General features: G+C 45.9%; 10 protein-coding genes across 10 annotated transcripts; 5 read left to right on the top strand and 5 right to left on the bottom strand.

The window, feature by feature from the left end:
* Positions 1 to 774: 774 nt before the first annotated feature.
* On the bottom strand, positions 775 to 1,497 carry N7478_011933 (uncharacterized protein; the record flags this gene model as incomplete). The annotated part of the gene is made up of 2 exons (XM_056928147.1): positions 775 to 1,080; positions 1,144 to 1,497. The coding sequence occupies 2 exons, from the start codon at positions 1,495 to 1,497 to the stop codon at positions 775 to 777; spliced, it is 660 nt and encodes a 219-aa protein (XP_056773874.1).
* Positions 1,498 to 2,810: 1,313 nt separating this feature from the next.
* Positions 2,811 to 3,326, top strand: N7478_011934 (DUF3716 domain-containing protein; the record flags this gene model as incomplete). The annotated part of the gene is made up of 1 exon (XM_056928148.1): positions 2,811 to 3,326. The coding sequence occupies one exon, from the start codon at positions 2,811 to 2,813 to the stop codon at positions 3,324 to 3,326; it is 516 nt and encodes a 171-aa protein (XP_056773875.1).
* Positions 3,327 to 4,583: 1,257 nt separating this feature from the next.
* On the top strand, positions 4,584 to 5,534 carry N7478_011935 (uncharacterized protein; the record flags this gene model as incomplete). The annotated part of the gene is made up of 4 exons (XM_056928149.1): positions 4,584 to 4,630; positions 4,727 to 5,161; positions 5,236 to 5,313; positions 5,381 to 5,534. 4 exons carry the CDS (start codon positions 4,584 to 4,586, stop codon positions 5,532 to 5,534), a joined length of 714 nt encoding a protein of 237 aa, XP_056773876.1.
* Positions 5,535 to 7,000: 1,466 nt separating this feature from the next.
* N7478_011936 (GNAT family N-acetyltransferase) lies at positions 7,001 to 7,725 on the top strand (the record flags this gene model as incomplete). Its single annotated transcript, XM_056928150.1, has 2 exons — positions 7,001 to 7,403; positions 7,484 to 7,725. The coding sequence occupies 2 exons, from the start codon at positions 7,001 to 7,003 to the stop codon at positions 7,723 to 7,725; spliced, it is 645 nt and encodes a 214-aa protein (XP_056773877.1).
* A 543-nt stretch (positions 7,726 to 8,268) lies between these two features.
* Positions 8,269 to 14,032, bottom strand: N7478_011937 (putative DEAD/DEAH box helicase; the record flags this gene model as incomplete). Its single annotated transcript, XM_056928151.1, has 4 exons — positions 8,269 to 11,374; positions 11,426 to 13,203; positions 13,256 to 13,922; positions 13,977 to 14,032. 4 exons carry the CDS (start codon positions 14,030 to 14,032, stop codon positions 8,269 to 8,271), a joined length of 5,607 nt encoding a protein of 1,868 aa, XP_056773878.1.
* Positions 14,033 to 15,336: 1,304 nt separating this feature from the next.
* N7478_011938 (alpha/beta hydrolase) lies at positions 15,337 to 16,110 on the top strand (the record flags this gene model as incomplete). The annotated part of the gene is made up of 1 exon (XM_056928152.1): positions 15,337 to 16,110. The coding sequence occupies one exon, from the start codon at positions 15,337 to 15,339 to the stop codon at positions 16,108 to 16,110; it is 774 nt and encodes a 257-aa protein (XP_056773879.1).
* A 1,709-nt stretch (positions 16,111 to 17,819) lies between these two features.
* Positions 17,820 to 18,929, bottom strand: N7478_011939 (uncharacterized protein; the record flags this gene model as incomplete). Its single annotated transcript, XM_056928153.1, has 3 exons — positions 17,820 to 18,216; positions 18,269 to 18,624; positions 18,687 to 18,929. The coding sequence occupies 3 exons, from the start codon at positions 18,927 to 18,929 to the stop codon at positions 17,820 to 17,822; spliced, it is 996 nt and encodes a 331-aa protein (XP_056773880.1).
* Positions 18,930 to 20,523: 1,594 nt separating this feature from the next.
* On the bottom strand, positions 20,524 to 20,964 carry N7478_011940 (uncharacterized protein; the record flags this gene model as incomplete). The annotated part of the gene is made up of 2 exons (XM_056928154.1): positions 20,524 to 20,778; positions 20,869 to 20,964. 2 exons carry the CDS (start codon positions 20,962 to 20,964, stop codon positions 20,524 to 20,526), a joined length of 351 nt encoding a protein of 116 aa, XP_056773881.1.
* A 339-nt stretch (positions 20,965 to 21,303) lies between these two features.
* Positions 21,304 to 21,768, bottom strand: N7478_011941 (cupin domain-containing protein; the record flags this gene model as incomplete). The annotated part of the gene is made up of 1 exon (XM_056928155.1): positions 21,304 to 21,768. The coding sequence occupies one exon, from the start codon at positions 21,766 to 21,768 to the stop codon at positions 21,304 to 21,306; it is 465 nt and encodes a 154-aa protein (XP_056773882.1).
* A 2,948-nt stretch (positions 21,769 to 24,716) lies between these two features.
* N7478_011942 (uncharacterized protein) lies at positions 24,717 to 25,893 on the top strand (the record flags this gene model as incomplete). The annotated part of the gene is made up of 4 exons (XM_056928156.1): positions 24,717 to 24,917; positions 24,978 to 25,012; positions 25,070 to 25,370; positions 25,456 to 25,893. The coding sequence occupies 4 exons, from the start codon at positions 24,717 to 24,719 to the stop codon at positions 25,891 to 25,893; spliced, it is 975 nt and encodes a 324-aa protein (XP_056773883.1).
* Positions 25,894 to 26,323: the final 430 nt, after the last annotated feature.

Below are 26,323 nucleotides of genomic sequence, written 5' to 3' on the forward strand. Positions count from 1 at the left end.
CACCATCCACCGTCTACCATCCACTGCTGCTATAACCGCAAGGTATGTTTACATGTGCTATTTCTAGGATCGAGTCGCAGCTAACAAGTCATTATGAGTTCCAGGCTCAATAATACGATAGGCACGCGGACGCTGCGAGCTATTCCCTTCATCCAACCAGTTCAAATCGGCTATATCGCCCCCGAAGCGGCACAATGGGCAAGATTATATACTGTTAGAGTGGGAATGCGCCCGCGATAATGGCCGTTGAAGGGTCAAATTTTACGAGTTCTGTATAACTATAATGTGGGCAGTGTGCGCAAGATCGAGCCAATCAATGGCCGAATTGTGGGACAAATGGCACCACAGAATTGTACACGCTGCTAGCGGAAGCATAAGAGGTTTACTGAATATATCATTGTCGAGCTCACGGGCAATCTTGTCTATATCACTGAAACTAGAACAGAAAAGATAAGAACTGCTCCTTAGAGAAGAAGCCTGGTAGGCTAGCTTTGACTACTAAATGGGAATGGGATTCGGGTCTCCATTCGGGCGGTGCATAACGATGAAGGGAGTCCACACCCAATTATTATCCAGTTCTATGGCTGGTGTTACGCACTCAAGAGGGAGGTGCAAGGCTTAGTATCGTTGAACGAAAAAAATGAAGCTGGAAGAGGAGGATAAATTTGATCTGCCAGTTGGTGAAGGATTATCACCGCGGTGCAAACTCATGATCCTCGGGCTCTACTCTATGTACTAAGAACTTGAATCGCACAGAGCAGAAGAGTGAGGGCATTAAGCTGGGTCAAAGGACTGGAATGTAAGGCCATACGCAGCCAGGCGTTCTTGTCGAGCTCCACATAAGACTTCCTTCTCCCCCGCAGTAAGATTATCAAATCTCCGCCTGGCCTCCTCTCGGAGATGGACTCTCTGTCGTTGAAGGTCGGTAATCTGGGATTCAAGGTGATCGCGACGGCCTCTGGTCCCGGCGTGAATAGGGAGGTGTAGAAGTTCATTTTCAAGTCCACGTAGAATGCTAGCAAGCGGAGGAAGCCTTGTATCAATGAATTTGATGATGCTCAAGAAGTCATTTGAAAAGAGCTACATTAATTTAAAACCTATTAGCGTAGATTCTAGTTCAACAATAGTAAAAGCATCACTTACCAGGAACCGATGAGTAGAATGGTTATTGACCAAACGAAATCCAGGAATTCTGACGTCGCATTGTTGAAGCTTTGAGCCCCAGAGTCTATTCATACGAGACTTGTCTCTGTCGGTGAGCAGATTAAATCTCATCACAAAAATATCTCTCTGGTGCAAGAAAGCAAGTTGCTGCGAAGGAAGACTTCTTTCATGGTCTACCAGTTTCATGCGCTCTGCCGTGGTGAGAGATCTCTCCTGTTTCTGAGCATTCAGGTACACACGTTCAATATTGCGTGTGTCGATAGCTTGTGCAAATGGCCAGAGTTTCTCATTGAGAATCGCCTCTACCTCTGAAATGGTAGATGAGGGGGGCATTTTTAGTCCAAAGAAAAATTGCGAGGCGTCAATCCTGGGTGGAAATAAATGAATGGTACTAATTGATGGTGGGAGAGAGAGGATTACGAACTTTAATTCAACTCCTAATGTTTTGATGGGAATCTTTGAATGTCTTTATATTATATTTAATGGTAGTAGAGGGCAGCTTGAATGATCCGGCCTCCCGTGATAAATCCCCCTGGGGACTTTCAGGCTACACCCACGGTAGGAAGCGAAAGAGGCACAATATGCAGTACTGATCAATAAGCCATGGACTCTTAATGATTCCAACTTGGAAGCCTAAAATGCATGGGGATCAGGCGCGAATCAAGCACTTGAGGTTCCTACTAGGCTGCCCATCTTAAGGAGACCAGATATGACTCTGTCTCGGTGTGTGTTTTCATAAAAAGTAACAGACAATATGAACTTGTCACACTCCTTCTGAAATTTCAATAGGGACTGTGGGTTTCCAGAAGTCTGTCTAGGCACCCTTGCAATTATGTAAAAAGACGTTGTTCAAACATGTTGCCGTCCACGGGGGTAGTAGACATGCATCGGATTACTAGATGAAAGATCTTATACATAGTATTGCATCTGCTTCAAAGTTAATGATCCTACATGTAAGACTCAAGAGTACGTCCTGCAGCTTAGATACGAGTGCTTCAGATGACGAGAAGTCAAATTCCATCTGCTCAAGATGCTTCTGGTCAAACGGCACCTCGAAAGGAAGGCTTCCTTACAGAAGGCCCCTGCAATCTCTCCATCCGAATTTTCCGTGACCGTGCCTTACAGGGCTTGAAAGTGACTCTGGGACAAATATCTCAGCTGGGTGAAAGATGGTGCCTTCAATTCAAGTTCTATCTCGTAATTGAGCACACCGGTGAGTTCAACGATGGGAGCGATGGATCCCCGGTGTATATCCCTTTGAGGCAGGGATTCCTACATCATACGCTGCTGGAATTGGCTGGAACAGATTTTGAAGTAGGAACCAACGTTGCTCCAGGGGTTAGTAACTGTTTCATAAAATGATCAAATGGGGGTTGTCCTTCCAAGGTTGTGGAAATTATTTTTGAGGTAGAGATCAGCCGTCGGGAAACGGTGCCTTCACTACTTTCAAGTCATCGAACGTGACTCTCTAGGCAAACGCTCTAACTAATCCCCTCCACCATCTTCTTCATCCATCTCTTTTAAATATCTCCATCAAAGATACCCCCCACGCGTCCTCTATCGTCTGTCTTCTTCGGAAAATTACATTGTCCAGGGAAGGCCCTATATCGTATATCTCAGATGAGTCCACAACTGACAACCCAGGAATGAGTACCAATCGTCTTCCTAATGACAGGGCGGGGAAACCTGCATCTGAGCCAGCATTTTGGATTCCGCCAATCCAAGTCGGCCCCGTTGCCCCCGAAGCAGGAGAATGGTCACGACTGATCATGTTATTTGGATGGGCTTGCGCCAGAGCGAAGAACGGCCAGCTTAAGGGAGAAATTCTTCCAGCTATCCAGTCTTCCCGTCCTCTTCGTGAACCATGCTTGCATGTGAGCGATGAAATCAATGGCGAAATATTCTACAGGCAGATTGGGGGCTCCCTATCCCATGTTGAGGCCGTTGCTGGACAGATTACTGGGCATGAGGCACCAAGTCCCTGCACGCATTGCCAAAGAGGACTTTGCAAGTTCAATCAGTGCATCATCATGTATGCTGATGGATCTCTGACATACGCTTGTTGCTACTGGAGGAGGAAATACAAGGAGTGTAGCTTTTATAGAGCTACTGGTGAAATCCCTACATCGGAAGCACGACGGACTGTTCACTTTGAATTCTAACGACGAACAACTGATCAGCCGCTTTTCTGTCGTTTGACACTCCGAGCAGAATGGGTATCGAAGGTACAAAATGAGCTCCGAGTTCTACGTACTCAGTCCAACAGTTTGAAGAAGAGACACGCAACTATCTCAGCCTCCGCCGCAGCGGGGAAAAGCTCCTTGACCAACGCAAGCTCCTCCATCCAACAATCACAGACAATCTCCCAGGGTGAGAGAGTAACAATCTCTGCACTCTTGAGCACTGGTATTACCTCTACCAACACCATCGTATCCAGCATTGAAGATGAGAAGGTTCTGTTGCTGGCTATCGAAACTCGGATCACTACACTGCTTGAAGACATTGAACGGGTCCTTGAACTTTCAGAGGGCACGGGGAGGGTGTATTCATAATGTAGAATTTTCCAAGGCGATCAAAGGGTTTGAGCGCCATTACAGCACTGCCTGAAACAGTCGACTCTGGACTAGGCAGGGCGTATGGGAGGTCTGCAATGAAACCGAAGGGGGCTTTTTGCATGGTCTGCAGGTCTTCACTTCGGCTTAATGAACTAATCTTCAATCTCCATTGTCAACTCCACGAGTAAATGTATCTCAAAGGGAAAAGAAACTTGGGATGAAATATAGAGAGGATAACTCCCAAGACAGGTAGTAACAGGCCATCCATGAGTGCGTATCTCTGCATCCTGAAGGCAGCATAGTCGGAACCGCACAACGATGAATACGATGATGAACTGTAGTCGCACAGTCCTGGAGCAAGTGACTCGAATACTTCACGCTGATAACTTTGAATGAGACGTGTTAATCTGCTGAAAGAGACATCTATTTTATTTTCAAGCATGCAGATTAGTTTTGGTGAGGCCTGGAAACAGTGAAGGGACGATGGAGTGGGGCTTATTATCAAGAATACTGACTTCGTGTCTGCGCAGCTGAGGAAAGGTGAGCGATTATTTGGTGAATAAATGCGCATTTTGCTGTATAGTCATAGAGCCTTTGGATCGAGAAGCAAATCTTTCCGGGGGTTTCTTCGAGGAGAAGAAATGCTGGGTTGAATGTTGCGACATCGCTTATAAGGCCGACAAACATAGGCGGCCTATTTGGGACTAGTCTCTCCAACCTTCCAATAGACGTATTTATGACCCACTCATTCTTCACATCCACATAGTCCTCCACTCCCTCACTAATCCTGTTTCACTTCTTTTACATTCCCCTGCCTGCTATTTCGGCCCTTTCATCATATCGAAGCAACTGCCAACAGAAGCCATGGCACCCATTAACCGGTGGTTCAAGTGGCCCCCAGTGGCGAGGAAGTATGTTAAAGACGCCACTGTCAAGACCAGCCAGCCTGTTACCTATGAATAGAAGACCGTCAAGGTCATCAATGAACATGATCGACAGATTGCCAGCGAAGACCTAAACCGTGCATACGACGCCTTCTCATTTGCCACGACAATATTGAGGGCTACCCGACGCGATCAGCCTTCCGTCGTCGCGGACATACGGGTTTACATCCAGGTTCCATACGAGGGCACAGAACATGACAGTCCTCAAAGCCGTGCCCAGCAAGCAGAGACCTTCAGTCCCAATGAGCTCAAGGCCTACACAATAATGTCAGGTGACCATGAGACCTGCCATTTCACCCCAAAATTAATCGGGTATGCAGAAGAGAGCCAAGGCCCCAACGGCTTAGTCCCAGGTGGCTTCCTCATCACGATCGCTTGGCAGCGTGTGTCCGGTATCCGTCTTGGGTCAGGAATTATAGGCCCGTATTCAACTTCAACGTTGGGAGCTCAGTCCAGCACAACGAGAGGCAGTCCGGGACCGTTCTGGTACCAGCTCAGGTGAATACATCCGTCACTCTTCAGTTCAAAAAGCAGGAAAGACATCTGAGATCAATTGGACTATCTTCAAAAAGAAAATTGGTCGAGCTTGGTGTCATACCGTTGCAAAAAGGCACCCGTCACCTTGTCTTCAACAAGACCACCGAGGAACTGTACGAAGCTCCAGATTCCTTATATGAGAGTGATGAGAAAGAGCACTTATAGCTGACTATTTCTTAGGTACTGGGTGGGATGGTACAATGCAAGCCTCAAACGGGGAGTGAAGGTTAATAACGCGTGGCTTGCTATCTACAAACTTGCAAAGCCCTCAAAAGGCGACTCCAGCTGGATGACAGATAACTGGCCCAGAGATATCTCCAAGTGGACCTTTTAACTTTGCAAGATATGTCTGGGAATCAGTGAGAAGTCACGAATAGCTATGGCGGGACCTTCTCTTTTAATGATCGACATATTTGAGTAAGAATCGAGTTGTTCACGGCGAACATATGGCATGGCGAGACGTGGTAGCGGTGGTACCGTTTCGCCTGCATGAAGAGAAGACTTGAATATGGCTACATAAGTACTAGTAGCAAGGTATGAGCCGAAGAAACCTTATACTAGTATGACATGACCCACATTGAATCTTTCCTCTAAACTGAACTCAGTGTTACTAGTAGCTAGTATCCTATATAGTGCTCAAAGTCTTTGGCTCTAGTACGGTGGAGGTAGGAGTCACTGGTTCCATTCACCAGTTACATGGATGGGGATGATGATAGTGAGGATTCGGAGGTGAAGCACAACTTAAAATTCTACCTCGAGTGGAAAGTCGATGCATCAACCAGCAGATATACTATGGAAATCGTTACCAAAGAATTCTAATCTTCTCGATAAGTTGGTTTACATTACTACGAAGACAATACCTGTTAGTATACCAACGGGAAAGTTGCGAGCTAGATTGTGGCCTCAGAACATGAAAGGTACGTAACATGTCAACACTACAAAAAAACCTTGGAAACTACTCATCATGTTGCTTCTTGTTTATTGGCTGAATTTGAAAATTGGATGTCATAGGAAATCGAACAGTAATACTTTTGCTAATACCAACCAGGCAAGAGGGACGCCTATTGAATCGGAGCTGTGGCCGCTGTGGGCTGCTACAACCTGCAATAAACCTCTCACACCATATGTCCATTGGGAATCTTTGTCTCCACTTCTATTTAATGTCACTCCTCGCTTAGAATTCGATGTGCATCATCTAAATTTCAATAACAACAACAAGAATTTCGACTTCTAATGCCCGTACCTGAAAAGATCGCATTTTCCAAGTGTTGCCCGAGTTAAACATTGAAAAAGACGGCACTTCAAGTCCCGCATGGCACCCGATAGAGTTTATAGATGGCTTGGTGGCTTGGAGGCACTTCGAAAGCGAGGTGGCTTATACTATTTGTGCTCAGCACTTTACCACCAAAGACTTTATTGGCCAGTCACAGATCTGTGCGTTGGATATTCAAGTTTTAGGCAGTGAAAACACAAGTTAGGGAGGAGATGGGTCTCCATGTGTGATTTACTAAATTTTTTTCTCAATCCTTATTTATGAAATAGCCATGTAGAAACGGGCAGATCTCGCAGCTATCAAAACCGCCACCGTATGGTATAATCCACATGCAGGATACTAATACGAGATGGTGGCTTACAATCGAGAAGACAGCGAGAAATGTATAAGTCTCCACCCCAGTTGAGCCTCTGTATCCACTCAGGATAGTTCCCGTCCCAAATATGTGCCAAGCATATCATTAGTCACCCGTAAACTCGAACGTCCCCAGACAGACGGTGAAAATCGAAATTAAATCAAGTGACAAAATGAGGGCGGGCACATGCCAGAACACGCTCGTCCTAGAGCCAGCTTGCGTCGAAGACGTCCCTGCCATAACATCACTATGGTTCGATGCCTTCACGCAGCCTGCGATCGGGGAACTGTTTCCAGACACACCCGCCATGCGCGCGTGGAATGAAAGCTGGCACCGGGGAGATATGGAGACGAAGCCATACCAAAAGTATCTCCGAGTGGTCGATACTGCATCGAGGGATGAGCGAGGCCGACCGCGACTTGCCGCTTTTGGGAAATGGGATCTAGCGATGCCTGAGGAACGAGGCCGTCGGTTCTCATGGTGGTGTGAGGATTCGCCATATCAGGACTGCGAGGATCTCATCGATGGATTGGAGCAGGAGCGGAAACGCGTCATGGGCAACCAGAAACATTACTGTATGATGGTCCCTTGAGGCAGAAAATCGAGTGACTTCCTTACTGATTCTTTACTGATGATGAAATGGTGAAATTGATAGATTTGGACACGGTCGGCACTCATCCAGATTACCAACGTCGTGGAGCTGCATCGCTGATTGTGAAATGGGGATGTGATTTGGCTGATAGAGATGGTGTTGGGGCTTATGTGGACGCCAGCAAGGAAGGTGCTCCGTTGTATCAGAAGTTTGGCTTTGTGGATTATGGCCCACCTGGGTCCGGGATTGCTTCCATGGCGCGGTTTAGAGACCTTAGGAGTAAACATACGTTTTTTGACGATTAATCAACGAGGAATATCAGTTAAATGACTTGTGAAACAGCATTTTGGCATCCATTGACCCATTTATCCCTGATGTTAATGTATGTCAGATCTGTATTTTTGAGGGTAGGGATACTATTCCTAGAATAATATATTCACATGTGAAACTGACTATGACGGGAAAAATGATGAGAAACATTGTTTATTGTCTTCTACTCTCTTCGATCACTTTGTTTGTCTCGGGCACTCAGCACTTGAAAACGCATGAGATTATCCCTCTACGTCGGCAGATTGGCATACAATTGAATCAAAACTATTAGTACAAATAGTGGTGTAGTAGGCAGCAAAGGTCAATAAAGGCCAGGTGGGTTATTTCTGGCTGGGCACTATGGCCTCCCTGGCTGAAGTGTGACTGAAAGTCCACACAGTTCAGTATTTACTTGATTGATTTCGCGCTTCCGTTGAAATTTTATTTAAGAAGCGTCACGGGAAGTGTACCAAGGAAGTGTTCATGTGTCTGTTGATTTATTCTCCACGGCAAGTTGAAAATTGGAAGAAATACAAGATCTATGCCCACATTCCTTTAAACTTCTCATCGAAATCTGACCTCAACTGCTTGAAAGCTGTCAATATGACAAGGAGTGATCTTCTCTCCTCGGAAGCCGCTTGGGAGGCAGACGTGGTCGACTTAGAGTCCCGCCCTTTCGTTTTATGCTGCTTTGATTCACAAAGGGCCGGATGCTCCGCTAAAATGTCTTCTTCTACCTCCTCATCCATTTCATCTTCCCAGCTTTCGACTACTTTGCCCTTGTCAACCTGAGACATCTTCTTCGAGACACTGGAAGCTGCAGTGGGGCCATGAGAAGGTTGAGAATCTCTTGCTAAAATGGCGTTCTCCTCCTCTGGTTCCTCCTTGTCAAAGACTTGATCTTCCTCTTCAATGTGGTGTAGATCACCCCCGCCTATAACATCCAGCATATCAGCACCTACCGCTCCACCGGGATTGACAAAATTCTCGAGGCTCGTGACCAAAGTGGCTAGCACCATTGAGAAATCGTTGAGGAGATACCAAACATCACCGGGCCTAATTCCATTCGCGATCTCTAGCTGATGGACATTTCCATGTCTGAAGAAGTCGTACAGGTAGGCATTCAATGGCAGCTCTTCGGACGAAGGAGGAACAAATGGAACTACCGATTCCTCTATCCAGACACCACTGCGAACTGTCTCACAAAGATCTGAAACAGTATTCCATTTATCTTCATAGCCGGAGAGAGCATGAAATGGGGAGGTAATCCTAGTTCGCAGATGGTCGTTCTGAGGAAGTCCAGTTTCCGTGCCCGACTGATCCCCTCCACATCGCAAGTTGCTGAATGGTAGAACACAGTCTTCTTCGAACTTATGCTGGTTGATGTACGTAGCAACGTACTGAGTGTAGATACCTAGTACCTGTTTGTCATGGGCTTGGAGGACCTTCGCTGCCCGCTTCGGTAACGGCGGGAGGAGAACGACGGAGGAGGCTCTTTTATCAGCTGCATGGTATGCCTCAAGTGTTGACTTGCGCAGGGGTCGACGGCCGAATATATGAGACATGATGAGCATAAGGATGCGAGTGGTATTATTTGGGTGCTGAGCCAGATTTCCACAAAGGTGCTGTAGATATTTCGAGCGCAGAAGCGCATGTAACGCAAAGCTGGAGCTCTCAGTATAGTAGAGATGCGATACGCACCCTGCTAAGTTTAAAGGAGCTCCAAATCTGTCAATAAGACGATTGCGTCGAAGATACTCAATGGAGAATCGCAGAAAGTGCAACACGGTTTCTTTCATTTCAGCCCCACCAAGACACATTCGAGGATTTGCCAAAACAGAGTCAATAGACCGCACAGCCGACGGTGCTTGGTCTGAACCGTGGAGCAGAATCAAAAGTCGCAGCACAAGACTTGTAGTAAGGGGGAAATGCCCGTGTAAATCAGGCAACTTCGAGCTGATAAGCCGATGAACCTTTGCTGTGGGGACTTGTTGAAAAACGACATTTCCTAATAAATCAAATCCACGTCTTCCTGCTCGTCCGGCGGCTTGACGGAAATTGAGAGCAGTCAAGTACAGCGAATCACCGGAGAAAACAACGGTCTTGCATGGCATGTTAATACCCAAAGCCAGAGTCCCAGTTGCAATAACAACCCGCAAGAATCCCTTTCGAAACAGGATCTCGCAAACTTGACGATACTTTCGATTCATACCTGCATGGTGAACGCCAATTCCTCGGCCTAAAGCATTTATCGCCCATTGTTGAATTGGCCACCGCTTAAGCTCCTCGGCATACTCCATGAAGTCGTTATGAGAGAGTTTCTTGTAATCTGCCAGACTGAACTTTTCGAGTGGTCTTTCTGGGTTAAAAGATGCGAATTCGCTACGGTCGCTCGATGATGAATCTTTCATCCGCTCCGCGCGAGACATGCTTTCGTCATCGCCACCCTTCCTGTTGCTTGTTTTTGCCTTGGAAATTCGCTTTTCAGCTGCTTCTTGGGCCTTTTGCCAGTCTTTCCATTTTCCAATTTTTGCTCGCCACGCTTCACTTTCTTCCTTCCACTCTGCCTCCGATTCTTCCAGCTGTTTCAATATATGTTCGCAAAGGTCTTGACACATCATTCTGTCGTAATTGAAGAACAAAGCTGGGAGGGCTTGTGAAGCGTGAAGAGAGCATATCAGAGGAAGGGTAGTATCGAGTAGACTGAATCTATTTATCTTTGGATCGTCATACATGCTGCCGTTAGGCCGAGGCCGTGAACTCCGCTGGCCCAGGTGTTCTATGAGTGTCTCAAACGGGGACTCTCTATTTTTCATCCAGTCTTTCAAAATGATTTTGAGTTCCTGCTGCCAGGAAATGGTCCGTTGTTTAGAGATAATCTCACCCGCAAAGAATCTCGATGGGTCTAGTTTTGGATCAATAGAGAAAGCATCCGTCTTGACAAGTTGCATTCCCTTCCACAAACTCAAGCAATCACGCGGTTCAAGACTAAAATCATCAGGCATACCCCTCGGCCGATCTATTAGGCTCAAAACCGGATGAATGAATGTGACATGATCAGCATCGTCAAGACCAAGACCAGCGAGGCCAACGGGAGAATTCAATCCTCTAAATGAAAAAGCCTTGGGCGGATGATAAACATACTTCCGCAGATCGGAATAACGATGCTCATGTTGTATCATTTTCATATCAAACTCGCTCCTCTTTTGGGCATGCTGCAGCCAATTGTGAAATTCCTGGGGATTGCCGACCGTGGCCGAGAGCGCTATGATAGGGCAAGGTGCCAAAAGAAGCAGCTGTTCCCAAACAACACCATCGTCAGACTGGCCTATACAGTGAACCTCGTCGAATATAATACGCTTCAGCAAAGGAGTCCATGACTTTGAGTTGTGTGGAGCCAAGAGCATGATTTGAAGGACATGCGGAACTGTGACTAGGATCTGACAACCGGTCGGATCGTTGATGCGATGGTCTCTGGTGTGTATAGCCCACACTGACTTGCCAGCAGCTTCCGATCCATGAAACGTCTTTCTAAATCGAGCTTGGACTTCAGCCGCGATCTGATTGACAAGTGCCTTTGTTGGCGCGACATAAACTAGTATTCCATCGTTACCTTCCTTCAGAACTTGTCTCATGGCGTAAAATCTGCGTTTGGTTAGATTAATCCATATATTCAGAATCGGCCACGTTACTCACGAGATGAATGTCTTTCCTGCGCTAGTTGGAGCCACGACGAAAACACTTTTCCTGGCATCTATCTGATCCAGAACGTCCCTTTGCCAGCCATCTGGGTCAAAATCAGGTGTCCGTGAGTCTGCCATCGAATCTATCGATCTGTCCATGAAAGGCCCACCATATATCAGCTGGAACTCTATTTCAGATATTCCAAGTTTTTTACGCAATTTGGGCAACTCCCACGGACTAAAGGACAAAGCCTGCTCGTCGGAGTTTGGAAGCTTTAGAATTGGGAGTCCGAACCAAACACAAATGCGTTCAACATATTGAGCCACATGAGAACTGACACCCTTTTTGATCTTTAAAAGTCGCGTCATGTTTTCCCAAACACGCGTCATAATAGTCATATCGATGGCTTGCTCAGATCCTGATTTCGCAGCCATAACGCGTAGCAATATATCAATAATGTATGCAACAATCTGCGGCTCAAGAATACGACGGCTATCTGAGGACAAGCCGGTTAGGTATGTGTTGACATTTTTGAAGCGAGTCTTAGCGTCGATTATTCCATCGAAATTCTTGACCTGATTTTTCCATTTTTCGATCTCTCTTTTCTGGCGCTCGGTAGCTTTCAGCTGAATTTTTGATGCGGCGTCCTGTCTCACATTAAGGCTCTGCTTGGTTGCTTTCGCATTTCCTTTTCCGGTAGAATTTGGCTTCGTTTGGCCGTTGGGGCTTTTGTTGGAATTGGTAGATTGCTGAGCAGAAGAGCTGGATGGTTCAACGACAATTATTTCGGCATGGGACATACCCGCTGACCCTGTAAGACTATCTGCATAGTTTCTCATTTCGGTCATGTACCGGTCATTTCGTCTTAGAGCACGACGCTTCTCCCAATCCAATAAAGGCGTTGCTTTTTTCTGGTCTAGGGGCTTTGAATTGTGCCAATGGGTCATCTCGTCGAATATACCTGAGCCATAGAATTCCTCATCGGCCACGTGGGTTTCGTCAACCTCAATATGGACGGGTTTCAAATGAACATCGAAAACTTTGTTCTTAAATGGCAGTAGACTCTTGACTCCTGGAGTATGTACGCTGTTCGTCTTGGACGCTTCTTTCTTGGTCGAACTTTTCCCAGGTGAAGCTTGCCAGCCAGATTTCCCACACTGTAGCTTGTTGTGGCAAATATCCTCCACGGCACAGGCCAACATGTTATATGTGGGCAGGATATCTGAAGACACCGCGCGCTCTATCCCGTTCTTTTTAATTAGTGCCTGAAGCTCGAAGAACATTCGGCCATCTACCAGGTCAAAGAGATCACAAATCAAATGGTGTCTGTCCATTGTAATCTGCCACTCTCTAGACCCAAGAATTTGGTTGGCAGTTGCGAGGAACTGGTCGAAGAATAGGGAGTTTTTGTCCTGTCTAGATTCAAAAACCCGATGGCTGAGCTGTGTGTATTGGAGAACGGTGATGTGAAGAAGCATTGCTTGTATCCAAACGTTCAATTCGGGACTTTGTACGGTCGCAAAGGAGAACATCGTCGCCAAAGTAGAAATCACGACACACTGCCGCTGCGTGAGATTAGGGTTTTGATGTATTACCCGCTTCAAAATCCCACTAGCTAGAGTCGAGTTGGCTTTCGCAGTCTCTGATTGACTGATATCACTTGACGTATCGCTGTCGCCGCTATCACTTGAGTATTCAATGGTTTCCGACAGGGCCCTCTGTTGAAACTGCCTCGACATCAATGCTGTTCTCTTCTGTTTGAAAGCCCCTTCGATTATCATGGTCATAACCTGTATCGAGTCAATATCATCCTTGAAGGACCCTCGGGGATTATCGACGCACCTTCGTGTCCCGGAACTCAACGTTGTTGATCAGAGATACATTGTACCCACGGACAAAGAACCAGTAAATCATCTGTCTGAAGTAAATCGATGATATGACATTGTCTGCCACGTTTTCACTTTCATCGCTGTTTGCCATTTCCCAATCCTCGTCGGAGTCTGACGCAACTGTGCTCTCGTCGTCGGAAGAACTATCATCGCCACTCTTAATTTCGTGGACGCGTGTGGGAAGCGCCCCATCATGACACATGACCAAATAAGCTCCAGAATCTGCCAGATATTTTTCGAACAAATTTGAAGCAAAATCGTCAAACTTTCGCACTTTCAAAAGGCTCTCTGGCTGGCAAGAGACAGATGAGAGATGATGGATCATGGCTTCGCGAGCGACAAGGTATCGGTTATGGTACTGGGAATGTGCGAAATGGGGGATGCATAGTTTCGAATTGTCTTTGAAAAAGATTATCTCAAATGTGCATTTCCGTTGTCGAAGCTTTTGTAAAAACTGTTCGATCATATAGGTGGCGTGCAAAACCTGGAAACCGGGCGCGAAATCAAGCTTCGGGTTGGAAAAGCAGTGTAACAGCAAAGAGTCCCCTTCGATGATGAAGGTCTCATCACCAGCAAAGTCACCGACCAGGTCAACTATTCGAGAGAACACACGCTTGTACCTGGGGGGTAGGAATCAGTAGCCGTGGGATAAATTCAATGCAGAAAGGCCTTACCAGTCTTGTAGCAGTGGCGAGCTCATGGCTGGACCGCCATTCTGAAGTTCGATCATCACGAGAGTATCCGTTGTAATAGTGCAGGTGCTTCAGTATTTCAAAGATACTGGTTAAGATCGTGGGGATTTAGTTGCATTTTGGAAGTTGAACAGCGTAAGTCTGCGTTGGATGACGAAGGAAAGAAATCAGGATTGGGCAAATGTCATAAACTTGAAAGAGGGGTATATGGGACCCCAAAAGACACTGATTAATGCCAACGCAAACAGACTAGGGTATGCATATGCGAACGATATTACAGCATCATGCTGATAGGCCATCGCTCTTGCCCATATTGAAATTCAGGCAGAAAGTACCAAGTGTATTATAAACCACAAGTACGGTATTGATACATGATTCAATACCGCGATCAACTAGGAGGCGGACGTGCCAGTGGTTCTGCGGCCTGCCTAATAGATAGATAGATATATATGTACATGTCGTTTGAAACTTCCCAGGCGGCACTGGTCGGCTTATTTTAGGCTTCACATTTGAAAAAGTCGAATTAGGGGTCAGATGAGGAGGATAAAAAGCATTTACAGGGAGCGGGGCCCGATTTTTCCCATTTGGTACGGAGGCACTGTATCTATCACTCCGTTGGTGTCCACTGGACAACTGGGAGGTTTCTATGAACAGTAGACTGAGGGCGTCCGACATTGGAGCTATGAGAAATGTTGCAAGCATTGGCTTCCGTATAGAAATCAATCATATATCAGGCGAGGGTTATTGATTTGTAGCCATCTTAGTCTCGAACCAGATTTCACGCAGCATCTGAGAATTGATCATGTCACTGTATTACAGTTACTCGTAACCTTTCATAAACCCGCAAAATACCGAATTGTGTCTGTCTGTTCCCTCCCGCTGCGCTCTGTTCCGTGGAATCATGATGCAGTCAATACACGCGACGCAATTTTCCCTGTGTCAGAAGCTTATTTTGAGAATGCAAGTTCATGTATCCGAAAGGTAATGGCGTATCTGCCAGCCAATATGCCGTCGCAGCAAACTTCTTACATCTCCCTTGTCAGCGACTTAGACAACAGTCAATTTCGTGGATGTTAACTTCGATCCTCACCTTGGGGGTTACTCAGACGGCCGACCTCGAAATGACAAAGAAAATGATTTCTTTTATCACGTGAATTTATTCATTAGATAAGTCATTCAGTCCAAGAGCTGAAAGGACAAGGATATGTGGCCCCCACTGAGGCCACGATATTATCTAACGAGCTCCATTTACGGCTGTTTTATCTTATCATTTACTTAACTACCCCGCCTTAAAGCTGAAGCACTTGAGTCATTTCCATAGATTCATTTTCTCGGTCAAACAATGTCTACCTCAATCGTCTTCATCGGAGGGGGCTGGCACTATCCAGAATCATATGCTAAATTCCGGACTGCTCTTGAATCACAACTAGGGTTGACGATCCACGTCCCTCAACTGCCAACCATGAATGTTACAAGGCCTCCGACCGCGGATCTTTATACTGATTCTGATGCCATTCGTGAGATTGTGACTAAACTAGCCGACGCTGGTCGCTCCCTTGTTGTTATTATGCACTCATATGGGGGCCAAGTTGGAACCAATGCCCTCGTGGGTCTCGGAGCTGAGTCTCGCAAACAGCAGGGTCTACCAGGTGGTGTTATTCAATTGATCTATGTCGGTGCCCAGGCACTTCAGGAAGGCGAATCGGGGGTGTCTATAGCTAAGGGGAAAGGGCGTGGACAATTCTTAGCTATGATCGTAGACTTTGCCGATGACGGTACCTGTGTTCACCGAAACCCTGAGGATGTGCTTATTGGCCCTGGACTTTCAGAAGAAGAGCTGGAAACATGTGTGGCATCTCTAGGGCGTTGGAATGGGAGTGTTTTGTCGCAGCCATTAAAGCAGTGTTCGTGGCGGGAAATTCCGGTGGCCTATATCTATACCTTGAGCGACATTACCTTGCCATTACACTACCAGAAATCCATGGTGGAGATCATGAACGCTGCAGGATGCGATGTCAAGACGTTTGAGATTGAGTCCGGCCACTGTCCCACAATGACCAAACCGGAGGAACTGGCAATCATCATAAAACAGATTGTCAACGGCGCGTCTGCCTAGACCGAGGACATTCGGATAATGGGGCATACTCGGTCCACAGTACTGAAGGATCCGGTGACTAGACCCTTAGAGAGAACGCGTCTCAAAATCTTTCCATTTGTTGATGTATAGATGTTGATAGTGTTGATTCCATTATCCTAAAACAATTTCTCTGGTCGCATTTGGTGACATAGCCAAGCGGGATAGTGAATCTGCTCATACCAATTCTCCCGATCCATGTAGTAGTCTTGTGGCTCGCCAAGTCTCATAGAGACTCTACATAATGGCAACATCTCGAGCAGGATTTGGTTTGTTGTGTAGCGAAATCTCGCCATCCTTCCATGCCAAAAGAACGGACTCTCTTAGGCAAACAGAAAGTCCAGGTCTTCTAATTGACTATTGGCAGTTTCTATTTTTCATGAATAAGATCAGCCTTGCCCTCGCGGCTTTGTAGGGTTTTGTCTTCGACAACATACCAATATAGAATAAATATATGGGCACAAGCATGACCAAGTTCAAAAGAGCGAAGATGATAAACACCCAGTATGAAACAGCATCAATCAGATATAGAACAATTTCATTGATGATGCCTCCAGCGAGTGAAAATGCGACCGTAGCCACAGCTGTGCCTTTAGCCCGGCTGACGAGAGGGAATATTTCCGTTGGATAAACCCAGCTATCGATATGTTAGCTCTACTACTAATTATAGTTTCAACCCGCGAGAGATCCTGGGCTAATTCAGATTGCATACCATGTAGTCAGCCAAGTACTACCGTAAATGAACGTATAGATATAAAGCACTGCGGTGACACCTGCGCCACAGCGCGATGATAATCCTGGATTTGCGTCCGCATTCGCAATAACCTCACGCGACAAAACCCCACCTACTACCAGCACGAGAAACATGGAGGATGATCCTATCAAAATTAATCGGTGGCGGCCCAACCAAAGCCAAACTGGCTGTATAACCAAAGAAATTCCCACCAGCTAGCAAAGAAGGCTTGTCGCCTGTATAGCCAGCCAGTGAGAACATCTCAGGAGCGTACGTGGAGATGAAGTCAATGCCAGTAAACTTCTGCACGATCTGGACACCGGCGCCTAAAAGAATACGGCGTCTGGTATGTAACTTGTCCCGGGTTACCATTGTCTTCCATAATGAAGGTGGTGGCTGCTCGGCTTAAATTCGAATTGCTGCGACGATTTCCGCAAGTTCCCGTTCAATTTCCATATCAGTGGTATTGGTCCGTGCTCTTTGAAGGATGACCCTAGCTTCATCAAGCCGCTCAATGCGAATCAGATGACGGAGCGATTCGGGGTAAAACGGCGTTGCAAAGAATATGAATAGAAGAAAGATCACTTGTAATGCCAGAGGGAATCGCCATGCGAAGGCAAGGCTTTGTGTTTTGAGGCACGCATACTCAGTCCAATAAACACTATAATCTCATTAATCAGCATCTCTGGTCGACTAGTGTCCGTAAAACAAGATTCCAGAACTATACTTACATAGTACCTCCGGTAAGAGCCAATGTAAACTGCACCGCGACAAATGCTCCTCTCGGGTTGGAGTCGGCCAGTTCTGACGTCCAAATTGGAACTATAGTATTCAAATGCCCACATCCAATTCCGCCAATGATTCGCGCAAAGGCCATCCACGTAAAATTTCGCGCAGAGGCTTGAAGTGCACAGCCAATAATTGCCCAGACACAGCCAAGCTGTATACATTTGGTTGACTAGTGGAGCTGTGAGACACATCCCGGTTGAACAGATTCTAATATGGAAGCCAGCTCGTCCGATATGCCCTTCTGCAGAGTTTTTCCCTCCTCATTGGTAACCCACGCAGGAACCCAGAATTCCTTGACCTTGCAGCCAGAAAGCAGTCTGCTGTGGCCTTCATCGCCCCCCAACAGCCCATGGAGGTATGTGCGACTGCCTTCCTCTGCTCTTCGTGCCATCATGGCCCGTATTCCCTCATGCATGACCTTTGTAATTCTTCCCGCGTCTCGACCCAGGCCGGTGTTGCAAAGTCCTGGAGCGACCATTGTGATAATGACATCCGTCTTCTCGACAGAACAGACAGATGCAAACTCACGCACAGCAAACTCTTCAACCAGCTTTGTCAGGGCGTATCTTATGTTCCATTAGCTATAAAGTGGACAATCAAGTCGAAAACATATCTTACCTCGAGTTTATGTTTGCTCGCTTCTTCTCGTTCAGGCCGTCGATAATCGGAGCTTTGCGACTTTTGTCCATCTCCCGTTTGGTCGTGTATCCAAGCACACTCACTATGAAGACTAGATTTGGTTTCATATTGAAGCTTTTTGCGCGTTCCTTCAGGTTGGGCATCATGAGAATGCCGAGGAACAAGGTGCTGACGACATTGACGAACATGCTTGTTTCCATATTTTCTGTCTCCGACCAAGCGTCGAGCATGACACCCGCGTTGCAAATGAAACCATCTATTCTATCCAATGATCGCGATATCTCTTGCGCAAAACTTTGCACCGACTCATAACTTGACATGTCGAGGTGGCGTAACTGCACAAATACTCTATTAATATTCCTCCCGTTTGAGGATTATAGGTGCGCTGGGAACTTACTTCAACCACCCCTTTCCGAGCAGAGGTTATTTCAATATCCTTTTTTGCCGTCTCTCCGGCCTTGAGATTGCGCACTGCCAGCACGACGCGCTCTGCTGATGCAGCCACGAGGCGTCTTGCGGTCTCAAGACCTAGGCCAGAGTTTCCCCCCGTAATGACATATGTTTTACCAAGGCATGTTTCCTCATCAACAAGTATTGGCAGTTTCCGGTACTGCTCAGCAGCTAGTCGTAGCATAACCATTTTGTGCAATGTGGATAGATGCAGTTGCCAGGTAGCTCAGGAAGTTCATAGATAGCGAGAGCAGAGTGGGCGAGGGCAAACCCGCCCATTTATATAGCTTGACTGGAGTAAGCATGATTTCGACTGACTCGCTTGAGCCAAATCACGAGTTCCGATATCCCAGAACCAACTCACCCCTTTCAACTCCACACAATCAACCAGTCGCGATTCTACTTGGGCATCATGAGATGATCCAAATAGGCTTAGCGTGTTTGATATTGGCATCCTATTTGGGACTAGCGTGTGGTGCGAGCCATGCTAACCGGGATCGTCACACGTTCACACCAATCAGGGGCTCGTACTCAACTCGCCTCGTCAACCTTTGAACTTAGTCAAGATCCAGGTTAGCTTTGATTGCATCGTCTTTGTATCATATTGCCCATTTGTTTGAAAAAGATGTTATTGATTATCTTAGGCTAGTCAACTAAGTTACAGTCCAACTTTAGAAAACCGTTATGGATTTCCCTAAGCCGAGGAAGCAGCATTCCACAATCTCCACAATTTCCAATAAGCCAATCACAGAACAAGTCAACTCAATTTTCTCCAAGCGCAAAAGGAAAGTTATATGGAAAGTAGAGCTCATAGAACGACGTAAATCTGCACCCTCCTGACTCAATGAAGCCCCATCAAAAACAGATTACCAAAGGAACTCAACACGCTAGTTGCATCCGGAAGACTGCTTCCATTCATAGATGTTGTTTGACAGAGTAAGAGCCTCAGCCACCTCATCTGGACTGATAATTTGTGCGATTAACAGCCGGATTGAACTGCGAGTTCTGTGAAGGCCCCTAATAGCCACACGAAATTCTTCATTGGGGTATCCATGATATATATTCCTTTGCGAATTACCCAAAGAATAATAATGCGAACGCCTTCCATGTCAAATTCTGCTCGGACCGAGATCTCCTGTCACGTGGACGTAATGCATTCAAGTTGAACCCACGAAATAAGCTTCAAGTTAATGTGCAGCAGGAGCTCCGGGGAAAGAATAGTGACGAAATTACCAAGTTCAAGGTATATGGCATCTTTCAAGTTTACATCGATGTTGATAGCAATATATATGTCGTGAGTTCTGTTCGAGCGGAGGAATTCTTTTCGTATAGGCAAGAGCCTTCAAAGCCACTGCCATGGAAGGGTCATGAAGCCGAAGGGCCAAAGAATTTCATGAAGAAAGATCTTGTATCTGCGATTATTTCCGCACAGAAAAGCTCCGCACCGACGTGCCAGTGGCTGCACATCCTTCTCATGCACCAGAAACTCAGGATCGTCCCGTAGCAGTCTAGTCACTAGGTAACTGGTAGTCGAATGCGAGTTGTTCGAAGGTGTCAATTCTTTGTTCATTCATTGGTTGCGAGTAAGGAGGAGCTGGGAAATGTATAATTAATAATGTCCACTCTTCCTGATGCCAGCCTCAAAACTGGTTGTGGATTCTCTAATAAACATTCAAGTTGAGGGTATTCTGGTTACCCAACTTGATACTAGTAGGTATGCCATACCCTTTGTGTAGCCTTTTCTAGGTCTTTGAATCTGTATGAAACCTCAACAATATACAATGTCACTTGCGTGTGCGCAAATCAGAAAGGGTTATTATAGGTTTCCTCAAATGTAACAGTTGTTTCGATGGAGGGGAAGTGGTACCACGGGGCTTCTTTTTAGTAAGAGTCACCGCATAAGATGACCCATGGGCACGCTTTTGAGGGGCAACATAAGACTCAACATTGTCGTCGACGCCACCGGCTTTCGAAACCTTCAGATTGTGCTTTCGCTCAATCATGTGAGCAGACTTAATGGTTTTTCCGAGGTTGTTAAGCTTGTAAAGACTTTAGTTGATGATGAAGGAGGCGGATGTCGCCAATTAGTCTCGTGGAGGAGACCATAAACTAGATAAGGTCACACACACAAGCAGTAAATCATCTTCCCAACCACCGGCCTCCACAAAGCTGCAGTTCTCGAGAATTTCGGAGAGACTAGGTGGTTTGTTCTCAGCAGGGCGCATGCCGCGCAGCGAAGGAGTCTCTGGCTGAGGTGCACTGAACGTGTCCAGGGCCAACGAGGAAATATATTTATATTTATATAAGTGAATATGTGTTCCTATGGAACTTTTGCGTACACATCGCTTCAATATCTAGTAGGCTGTGAGGGGCGGTGGTCGGGCAGTATATAGAGAAGGCAAATCACAGAGTTGCAGATAATCAATTTGGGAAAGCAAATAATAGTACGCGTTCGATTGTCATCGCTTGTTCATTGACGTAGTTTCCTTCCAAAGAATGCTGGTTGAAAGCCAACTCACACCATGTACAAGGCAGAACACCGGAAACCACACCCGGGTTTTACATTAAAGGACAGGGCAATTTTTCGTTGAATCCTGCGGCTCCCAACCAGGCTTTGCCATCTGGAACCCCTCGAAATCAAAGCCAGGCGCGACAGTACATCCTACTAGTGTCCAATCTCCTAAAGATTGCGCATGTTGCCATTCTCTGCGTTGAATAACAATTTGGGGCCTCTGTCCATTCCAGATGTCGGGCCCAAGAATAAGATCGCGGACTGCACTACCATCATTCCACGCGAGTGAAAGTTGCAGCGGTGCACCAGCATAGAAATGCCAAACTTCGATAGCATCCAAGACACGATGCCAATATGATCGACCCGAGTTTCCCTCCAGCAGGTAATATATGCAGGTGCTGTCCGTGCGACCATCCGCGGACACCTCGGGATCTCTGAATGTCTCGATATAGTAGCCCTTCTCTGGATGTGGAGTAAGATGAAGGGCATCGATAACCTCCTTCGCTGTACGTGACATTTTTATCTTTGCGCTGGAGTTTTGTGGGAATGTCAGAGAGCAAAAAGTGCATAGAATTAGCCGCTCGGGGCATGCGATTGTTGGAATGGGTCGTGCTGTCTTATGACATTTTTCGAGCATCAATAAGCGTGGATGCAATTCTTGCTTCGAAATTAATTCCTAGCTCGGCGGGTGAGATGCCTATCTCGGCAAGTGATGCGATCTGACACATTCACAATGACCCGACAGGTGCACGGGCCCACCAGGTATGCCTTTTGATTGAGCCCGGTAAGCTATGGGGGATTGTGGCACAGAATTAAAGTTGGCCTGGAGGCCTTAAAATTATAAAGCAAACACTTAGCGGGCGAAGTCAACTGGTGATTGGTGTGTTGTTTGTAATCTGTCATCATGATGCCTTCAACATTACTGTAAGATGACGGAAGCAAAATGAGACAATTCAAACTCTGCCACTGGCAATCACCAAAATGCATTTGCTCTGTTCGTTACTGAGACAAATCAATCAAAGCTCACACAGATTAGGTATCTTTATATCGAGCATTTCCCTTCGAAAACCTGTATTAACTGTGCTGTCTTACCTGCCGGGATTAGTGTTCATGACTCACATAAGCGGTTCCCTGTCCATGATCATCTCTCTGCATTGGTATCACTCGCCAATATGAACAACTATGAGAAGATGATACCATGTGCTGTATATTGTATTTCTTACTACAGAGCCGATCGATTACACAATTTAGATTATTGCCACACGGATGTATAGGAAGCTTAATTTCAAACCTTCGATATTACCTAAGTGGGACCATGAATATACCCATGCATAGACATTTGAACTCTTTTTGGGTTCTGGTATGGGAACTATGTCCTGTAGTACTATTCCATCCACGTATTGAGTACTGCTAGCGGTTTGATGATCTGGTGCGTATCGAGAGATAGATTTATGGGCTTGCATCGTACTTTTATCGTGTTGAAACTGAGGCTATTCCTGTTTAGGTTGTTTTGTGAAGAGTGGTTTGTTAGGTAGTGATAGTAGTGCTTGATCAATGATGATGTGGTCAATCTGTTTTTTGTTTGCTTTTAGTAGTAGGAGAGTAGCTAGGCATACCATTTCTTTTATTAATTGATTGCATTTGAATTGATTAATTCTAGTCTAAAAGAAGATAATGAAATATTAAAATCCTTATTATACCAAATCTATACAATGTACATAATTGAATACAGCAGCCATACAGCCAAGCAAAGCCTATATCTTCATATGTTATGCAAATCTATGATCTTATTATTTACCCCACTTATGGGCATGTTATGGGCGGTATGGGCATGCCCCATGGGTCTGCACAGGTTTAGCTCTGCCGACCCCGACCGGTCTAGTCAATAGTTCTTAGCCTCTCACCGTAAAGGAGAAGAAACCCAAGATGCTTCCTCCTAGTTTCCAGCTTTGCCTGTAACAGTTGGCAGCATTGCTCTAAGTTCCAAGAAGTTATCCGTCGGGTGTCCCTGTGTGTTTCCCCAGAAAATAACTTCAACCCCGACCACTCCAGACTCTCTGCACATGTGGTGCCCGGTCGTCCTGGAACACCGCCCGCAGTTTAAAGCCAATCTCGGACAAATTGCGACTTTCGCAGCACATGAAGAAAGACACCAGGGCAGTTCTTAGGTAGACGACAGTGCATAGGCGCATTATCAATATGCGGGTGTACACTGGATCCCAAAAAGAGGTGGTCCTGACCTCACTCTACGCGTTGTTCACAACTCCCCTACCAGCGCGTCCACTTCTAGCTCAAATGTTGTTCGTTACAGATTTGACAGCGGTCCTCACCTCGGTCTCCAAGAATGCGTCACCATCCTCCTCATCAAGCCCTTGATATACAGGGTTAGGAAAGGTTCACGTTGCTTTTGCTCGACGGAAGAGCAAGAACGTTGATATTTGATTGCTACGATGATATCATTTGCTTTTAGCTGGGTTTTCTTCATGAAAATCTAACTGAAAATACGTGGCCAACTAGTCATTTCGAGCGCAAAGACTGAACTGAACCGGTGGAAAGTCTGGTCTTTTTTATTTATTTTACTTACAGAAGAGAAATGAACTAACAGTACGACCACTTTCTGACTTTTCTTATGTCTATTAGTATAGATAAAATCCTCAGGGGCTACTGGTATCTTTAAAAAACGGGGATCATACTACTGGGTCTGGTTTCTTCATCTAGCGTGTACTCGGCCACTAGCAGAACTCCGCGGATCAAACGTATCTTGAGTAAATATCCCATAGATATGTTTCTGCCAGAGAAGCTGGACTCTTACTGGGAAAAAGATTAGCTTATGAAAAGCGAAATTACTTTGTTGACACAAACTTGCATCGTTCTAACGCCTAGAATATGTCTGTCTTTTCTGACGAAATGTCTCTTTACTACCTCAAAACACAGCCTTGGAGATCAGAAACATGCTTTTGTTTACGTTTTTTATGCCATGATAATTTTCTGCATTCTGTTGACATTTGATTAGGAACCTCTTTCTCTGAAATAAATCCTACTCAGACCATTCTCGAGGAAAAGATACCAAGTCGGTGCTTTTACTTAATGCGCGACGGCTTCTCGGCCTCGGGCTTACGATGGCGTGTCAGCATATCTCTGAGTGGCCATTCTTTTCATATGGCGCACGCTTGGCAATCCGGCCTCGCCGATAGCAACATCAATATCCCACTGATTCTGAGACTCTACATGACTTGCTGACGCTTTCGGAACCTTGTTTCCTTTCGAAATAAGTATAAGGCCTGCCGTCTTCAAGTTGAATTAATATTTTCTCCCAGAGGTGTATATCGCCCCGTCACACAGCTAACTATAATTAGTTTTCGTTTGATTCTAGCTTTTCGAACTATTCTTTGTCGAAATATTGCATCGCATCGTCTGGTTCCATCACTATATCGAAAAGAAATTTTAATCGTAAAAGGAGCAACAATGCCAATTGCAGTCGTACTTGGCTCTACAGGATCACAGGGCAAAGGTGTAATCGATGCGCTCCTCAAGGACCCGAAATGGACACTTCGTGGGATCTGCCGTAACAGAAACTCTGCAACAGCCCTTGAGTTGTCCGAAAAGGGCGTTGAAATGGTAGATGGTGACGTTGGCGATGAAGAATTTCTACTCAAAGCATTTACTGTGAGTTGTGAGGCTGTACCCAGCATTTAACTTTGAACTAATTATTGGGAACACTGCCAGGGTGCTGATGCCATTTTTGCTATCACAGCGTATTGGTAAATGGCTCCATGATAAATTAAATTAAAAGTCTGCTCCGCCACTGACTCTTTTAGGCATCTTCTCGGCCCCCGTGATATTGACCAAGCTGGCGAGGAGGAGTTCCGACAATTACAGAGTATCGCCATAGCGGCCTCCAAAACGGAAACGCTGAATCATTTTGTTCTCAGCACTATTCCATCGGCCGAACTTATGTCGAATGGGGAGCACCCCGTGCCGCATTTCGATTATAAGAATAAAGCGGTTCAGTGGATGAAAGTGCATACCAACAAGTTGTATGAGATAACCACGTATGTTTATGTTGCTTTGTATCCGAACAATTTCGTCAATGAAGCCTTCATGCGATTTGTTAAAGTTGTAAGTTGAATATTTCTACAATTTCAACCACCGAAGGAGTTTCCGGAGAAATACTTACCACGGCGTTTCTCGTTGATTGAAATAGCGACCGGGCGGATATTTTCTATTGTTGCCAGCAAGTCCAACGGCAGTCATGCCCTTTAGTGGAGAGATTACGCACAATATCGGTGTTGTTGTAGATGCGATTCTAGCCGCACCTGAAAAAACAATCGGTCGCACTGTACCTCTTCACACTGATCATGCTACATTCACCGAGGTAGTAGCTCTTTTCGAGAAAGTCACTGGCCAGACTGCCGTCTATTCTGAGGTCTCCGACGAAAGTTTTGAACATCTCTATGGGCCACTTTTTGGCCGAGAGCTCGTTCTCGGCCTGCGCTTCCATGAGAAGTATCCGTCCGAGGACTTGAATGATCTTCCGCCGCTGGGAACTGGCACATTAATGACTCTAGAAGAGTTAGGTGTTGGGGATCGGGTTATTGGATTGGAAGGTGCCATGAAAGGCTTTGGGGATAAGCTGCTTTGATGGAGTTTTTCAGTTAGCATGACTTCTGGAATTGTTTACGCATAATTTTACTGTTTGCCAACAATTAAATGTATCTGCAATTCTTCAATTATACTATTTAGTTCTACTTTAACTAGACGGACATATCAAAACCTTCAAGTTGAAACCGATCTGCAACTTCAAGTTCTTTAGTTAAGAAGCTTCCTTTATAACCGTTGATATCAGCTTAGGCTCAAGCAAAAATAAACACATCCTGTTGGAACTGCGATGTAACTGGGCTTCTAGTGCTTGAAGAAATGGCCATGATTGGCTCGGACAGTGCTATCCGGCCCACAAAAGAGTGTTGTTTGTTTAGTGCTTCGAATCTGATCCCGGGATGATAATGGCCGGCCCGCTCTAACAATGCTTGCTCTCTCGCGATACAGAATAAAGTGGTCCGGGTACTGATTTG

This window comes from Penicillium angulare (assembly GCF_028827245.1).
Source record: "Penicillium angulare strain IBT 27051 chromosome Unknown utg000009l_segment0_segment0, whole genome shotgun sequence".
NCBI lineage: Eukaryota > Fungi > Ascomycota > Eurotiomycetes > Eurotiales > Aspergillaceae > Penicillium > Penicillium angulare.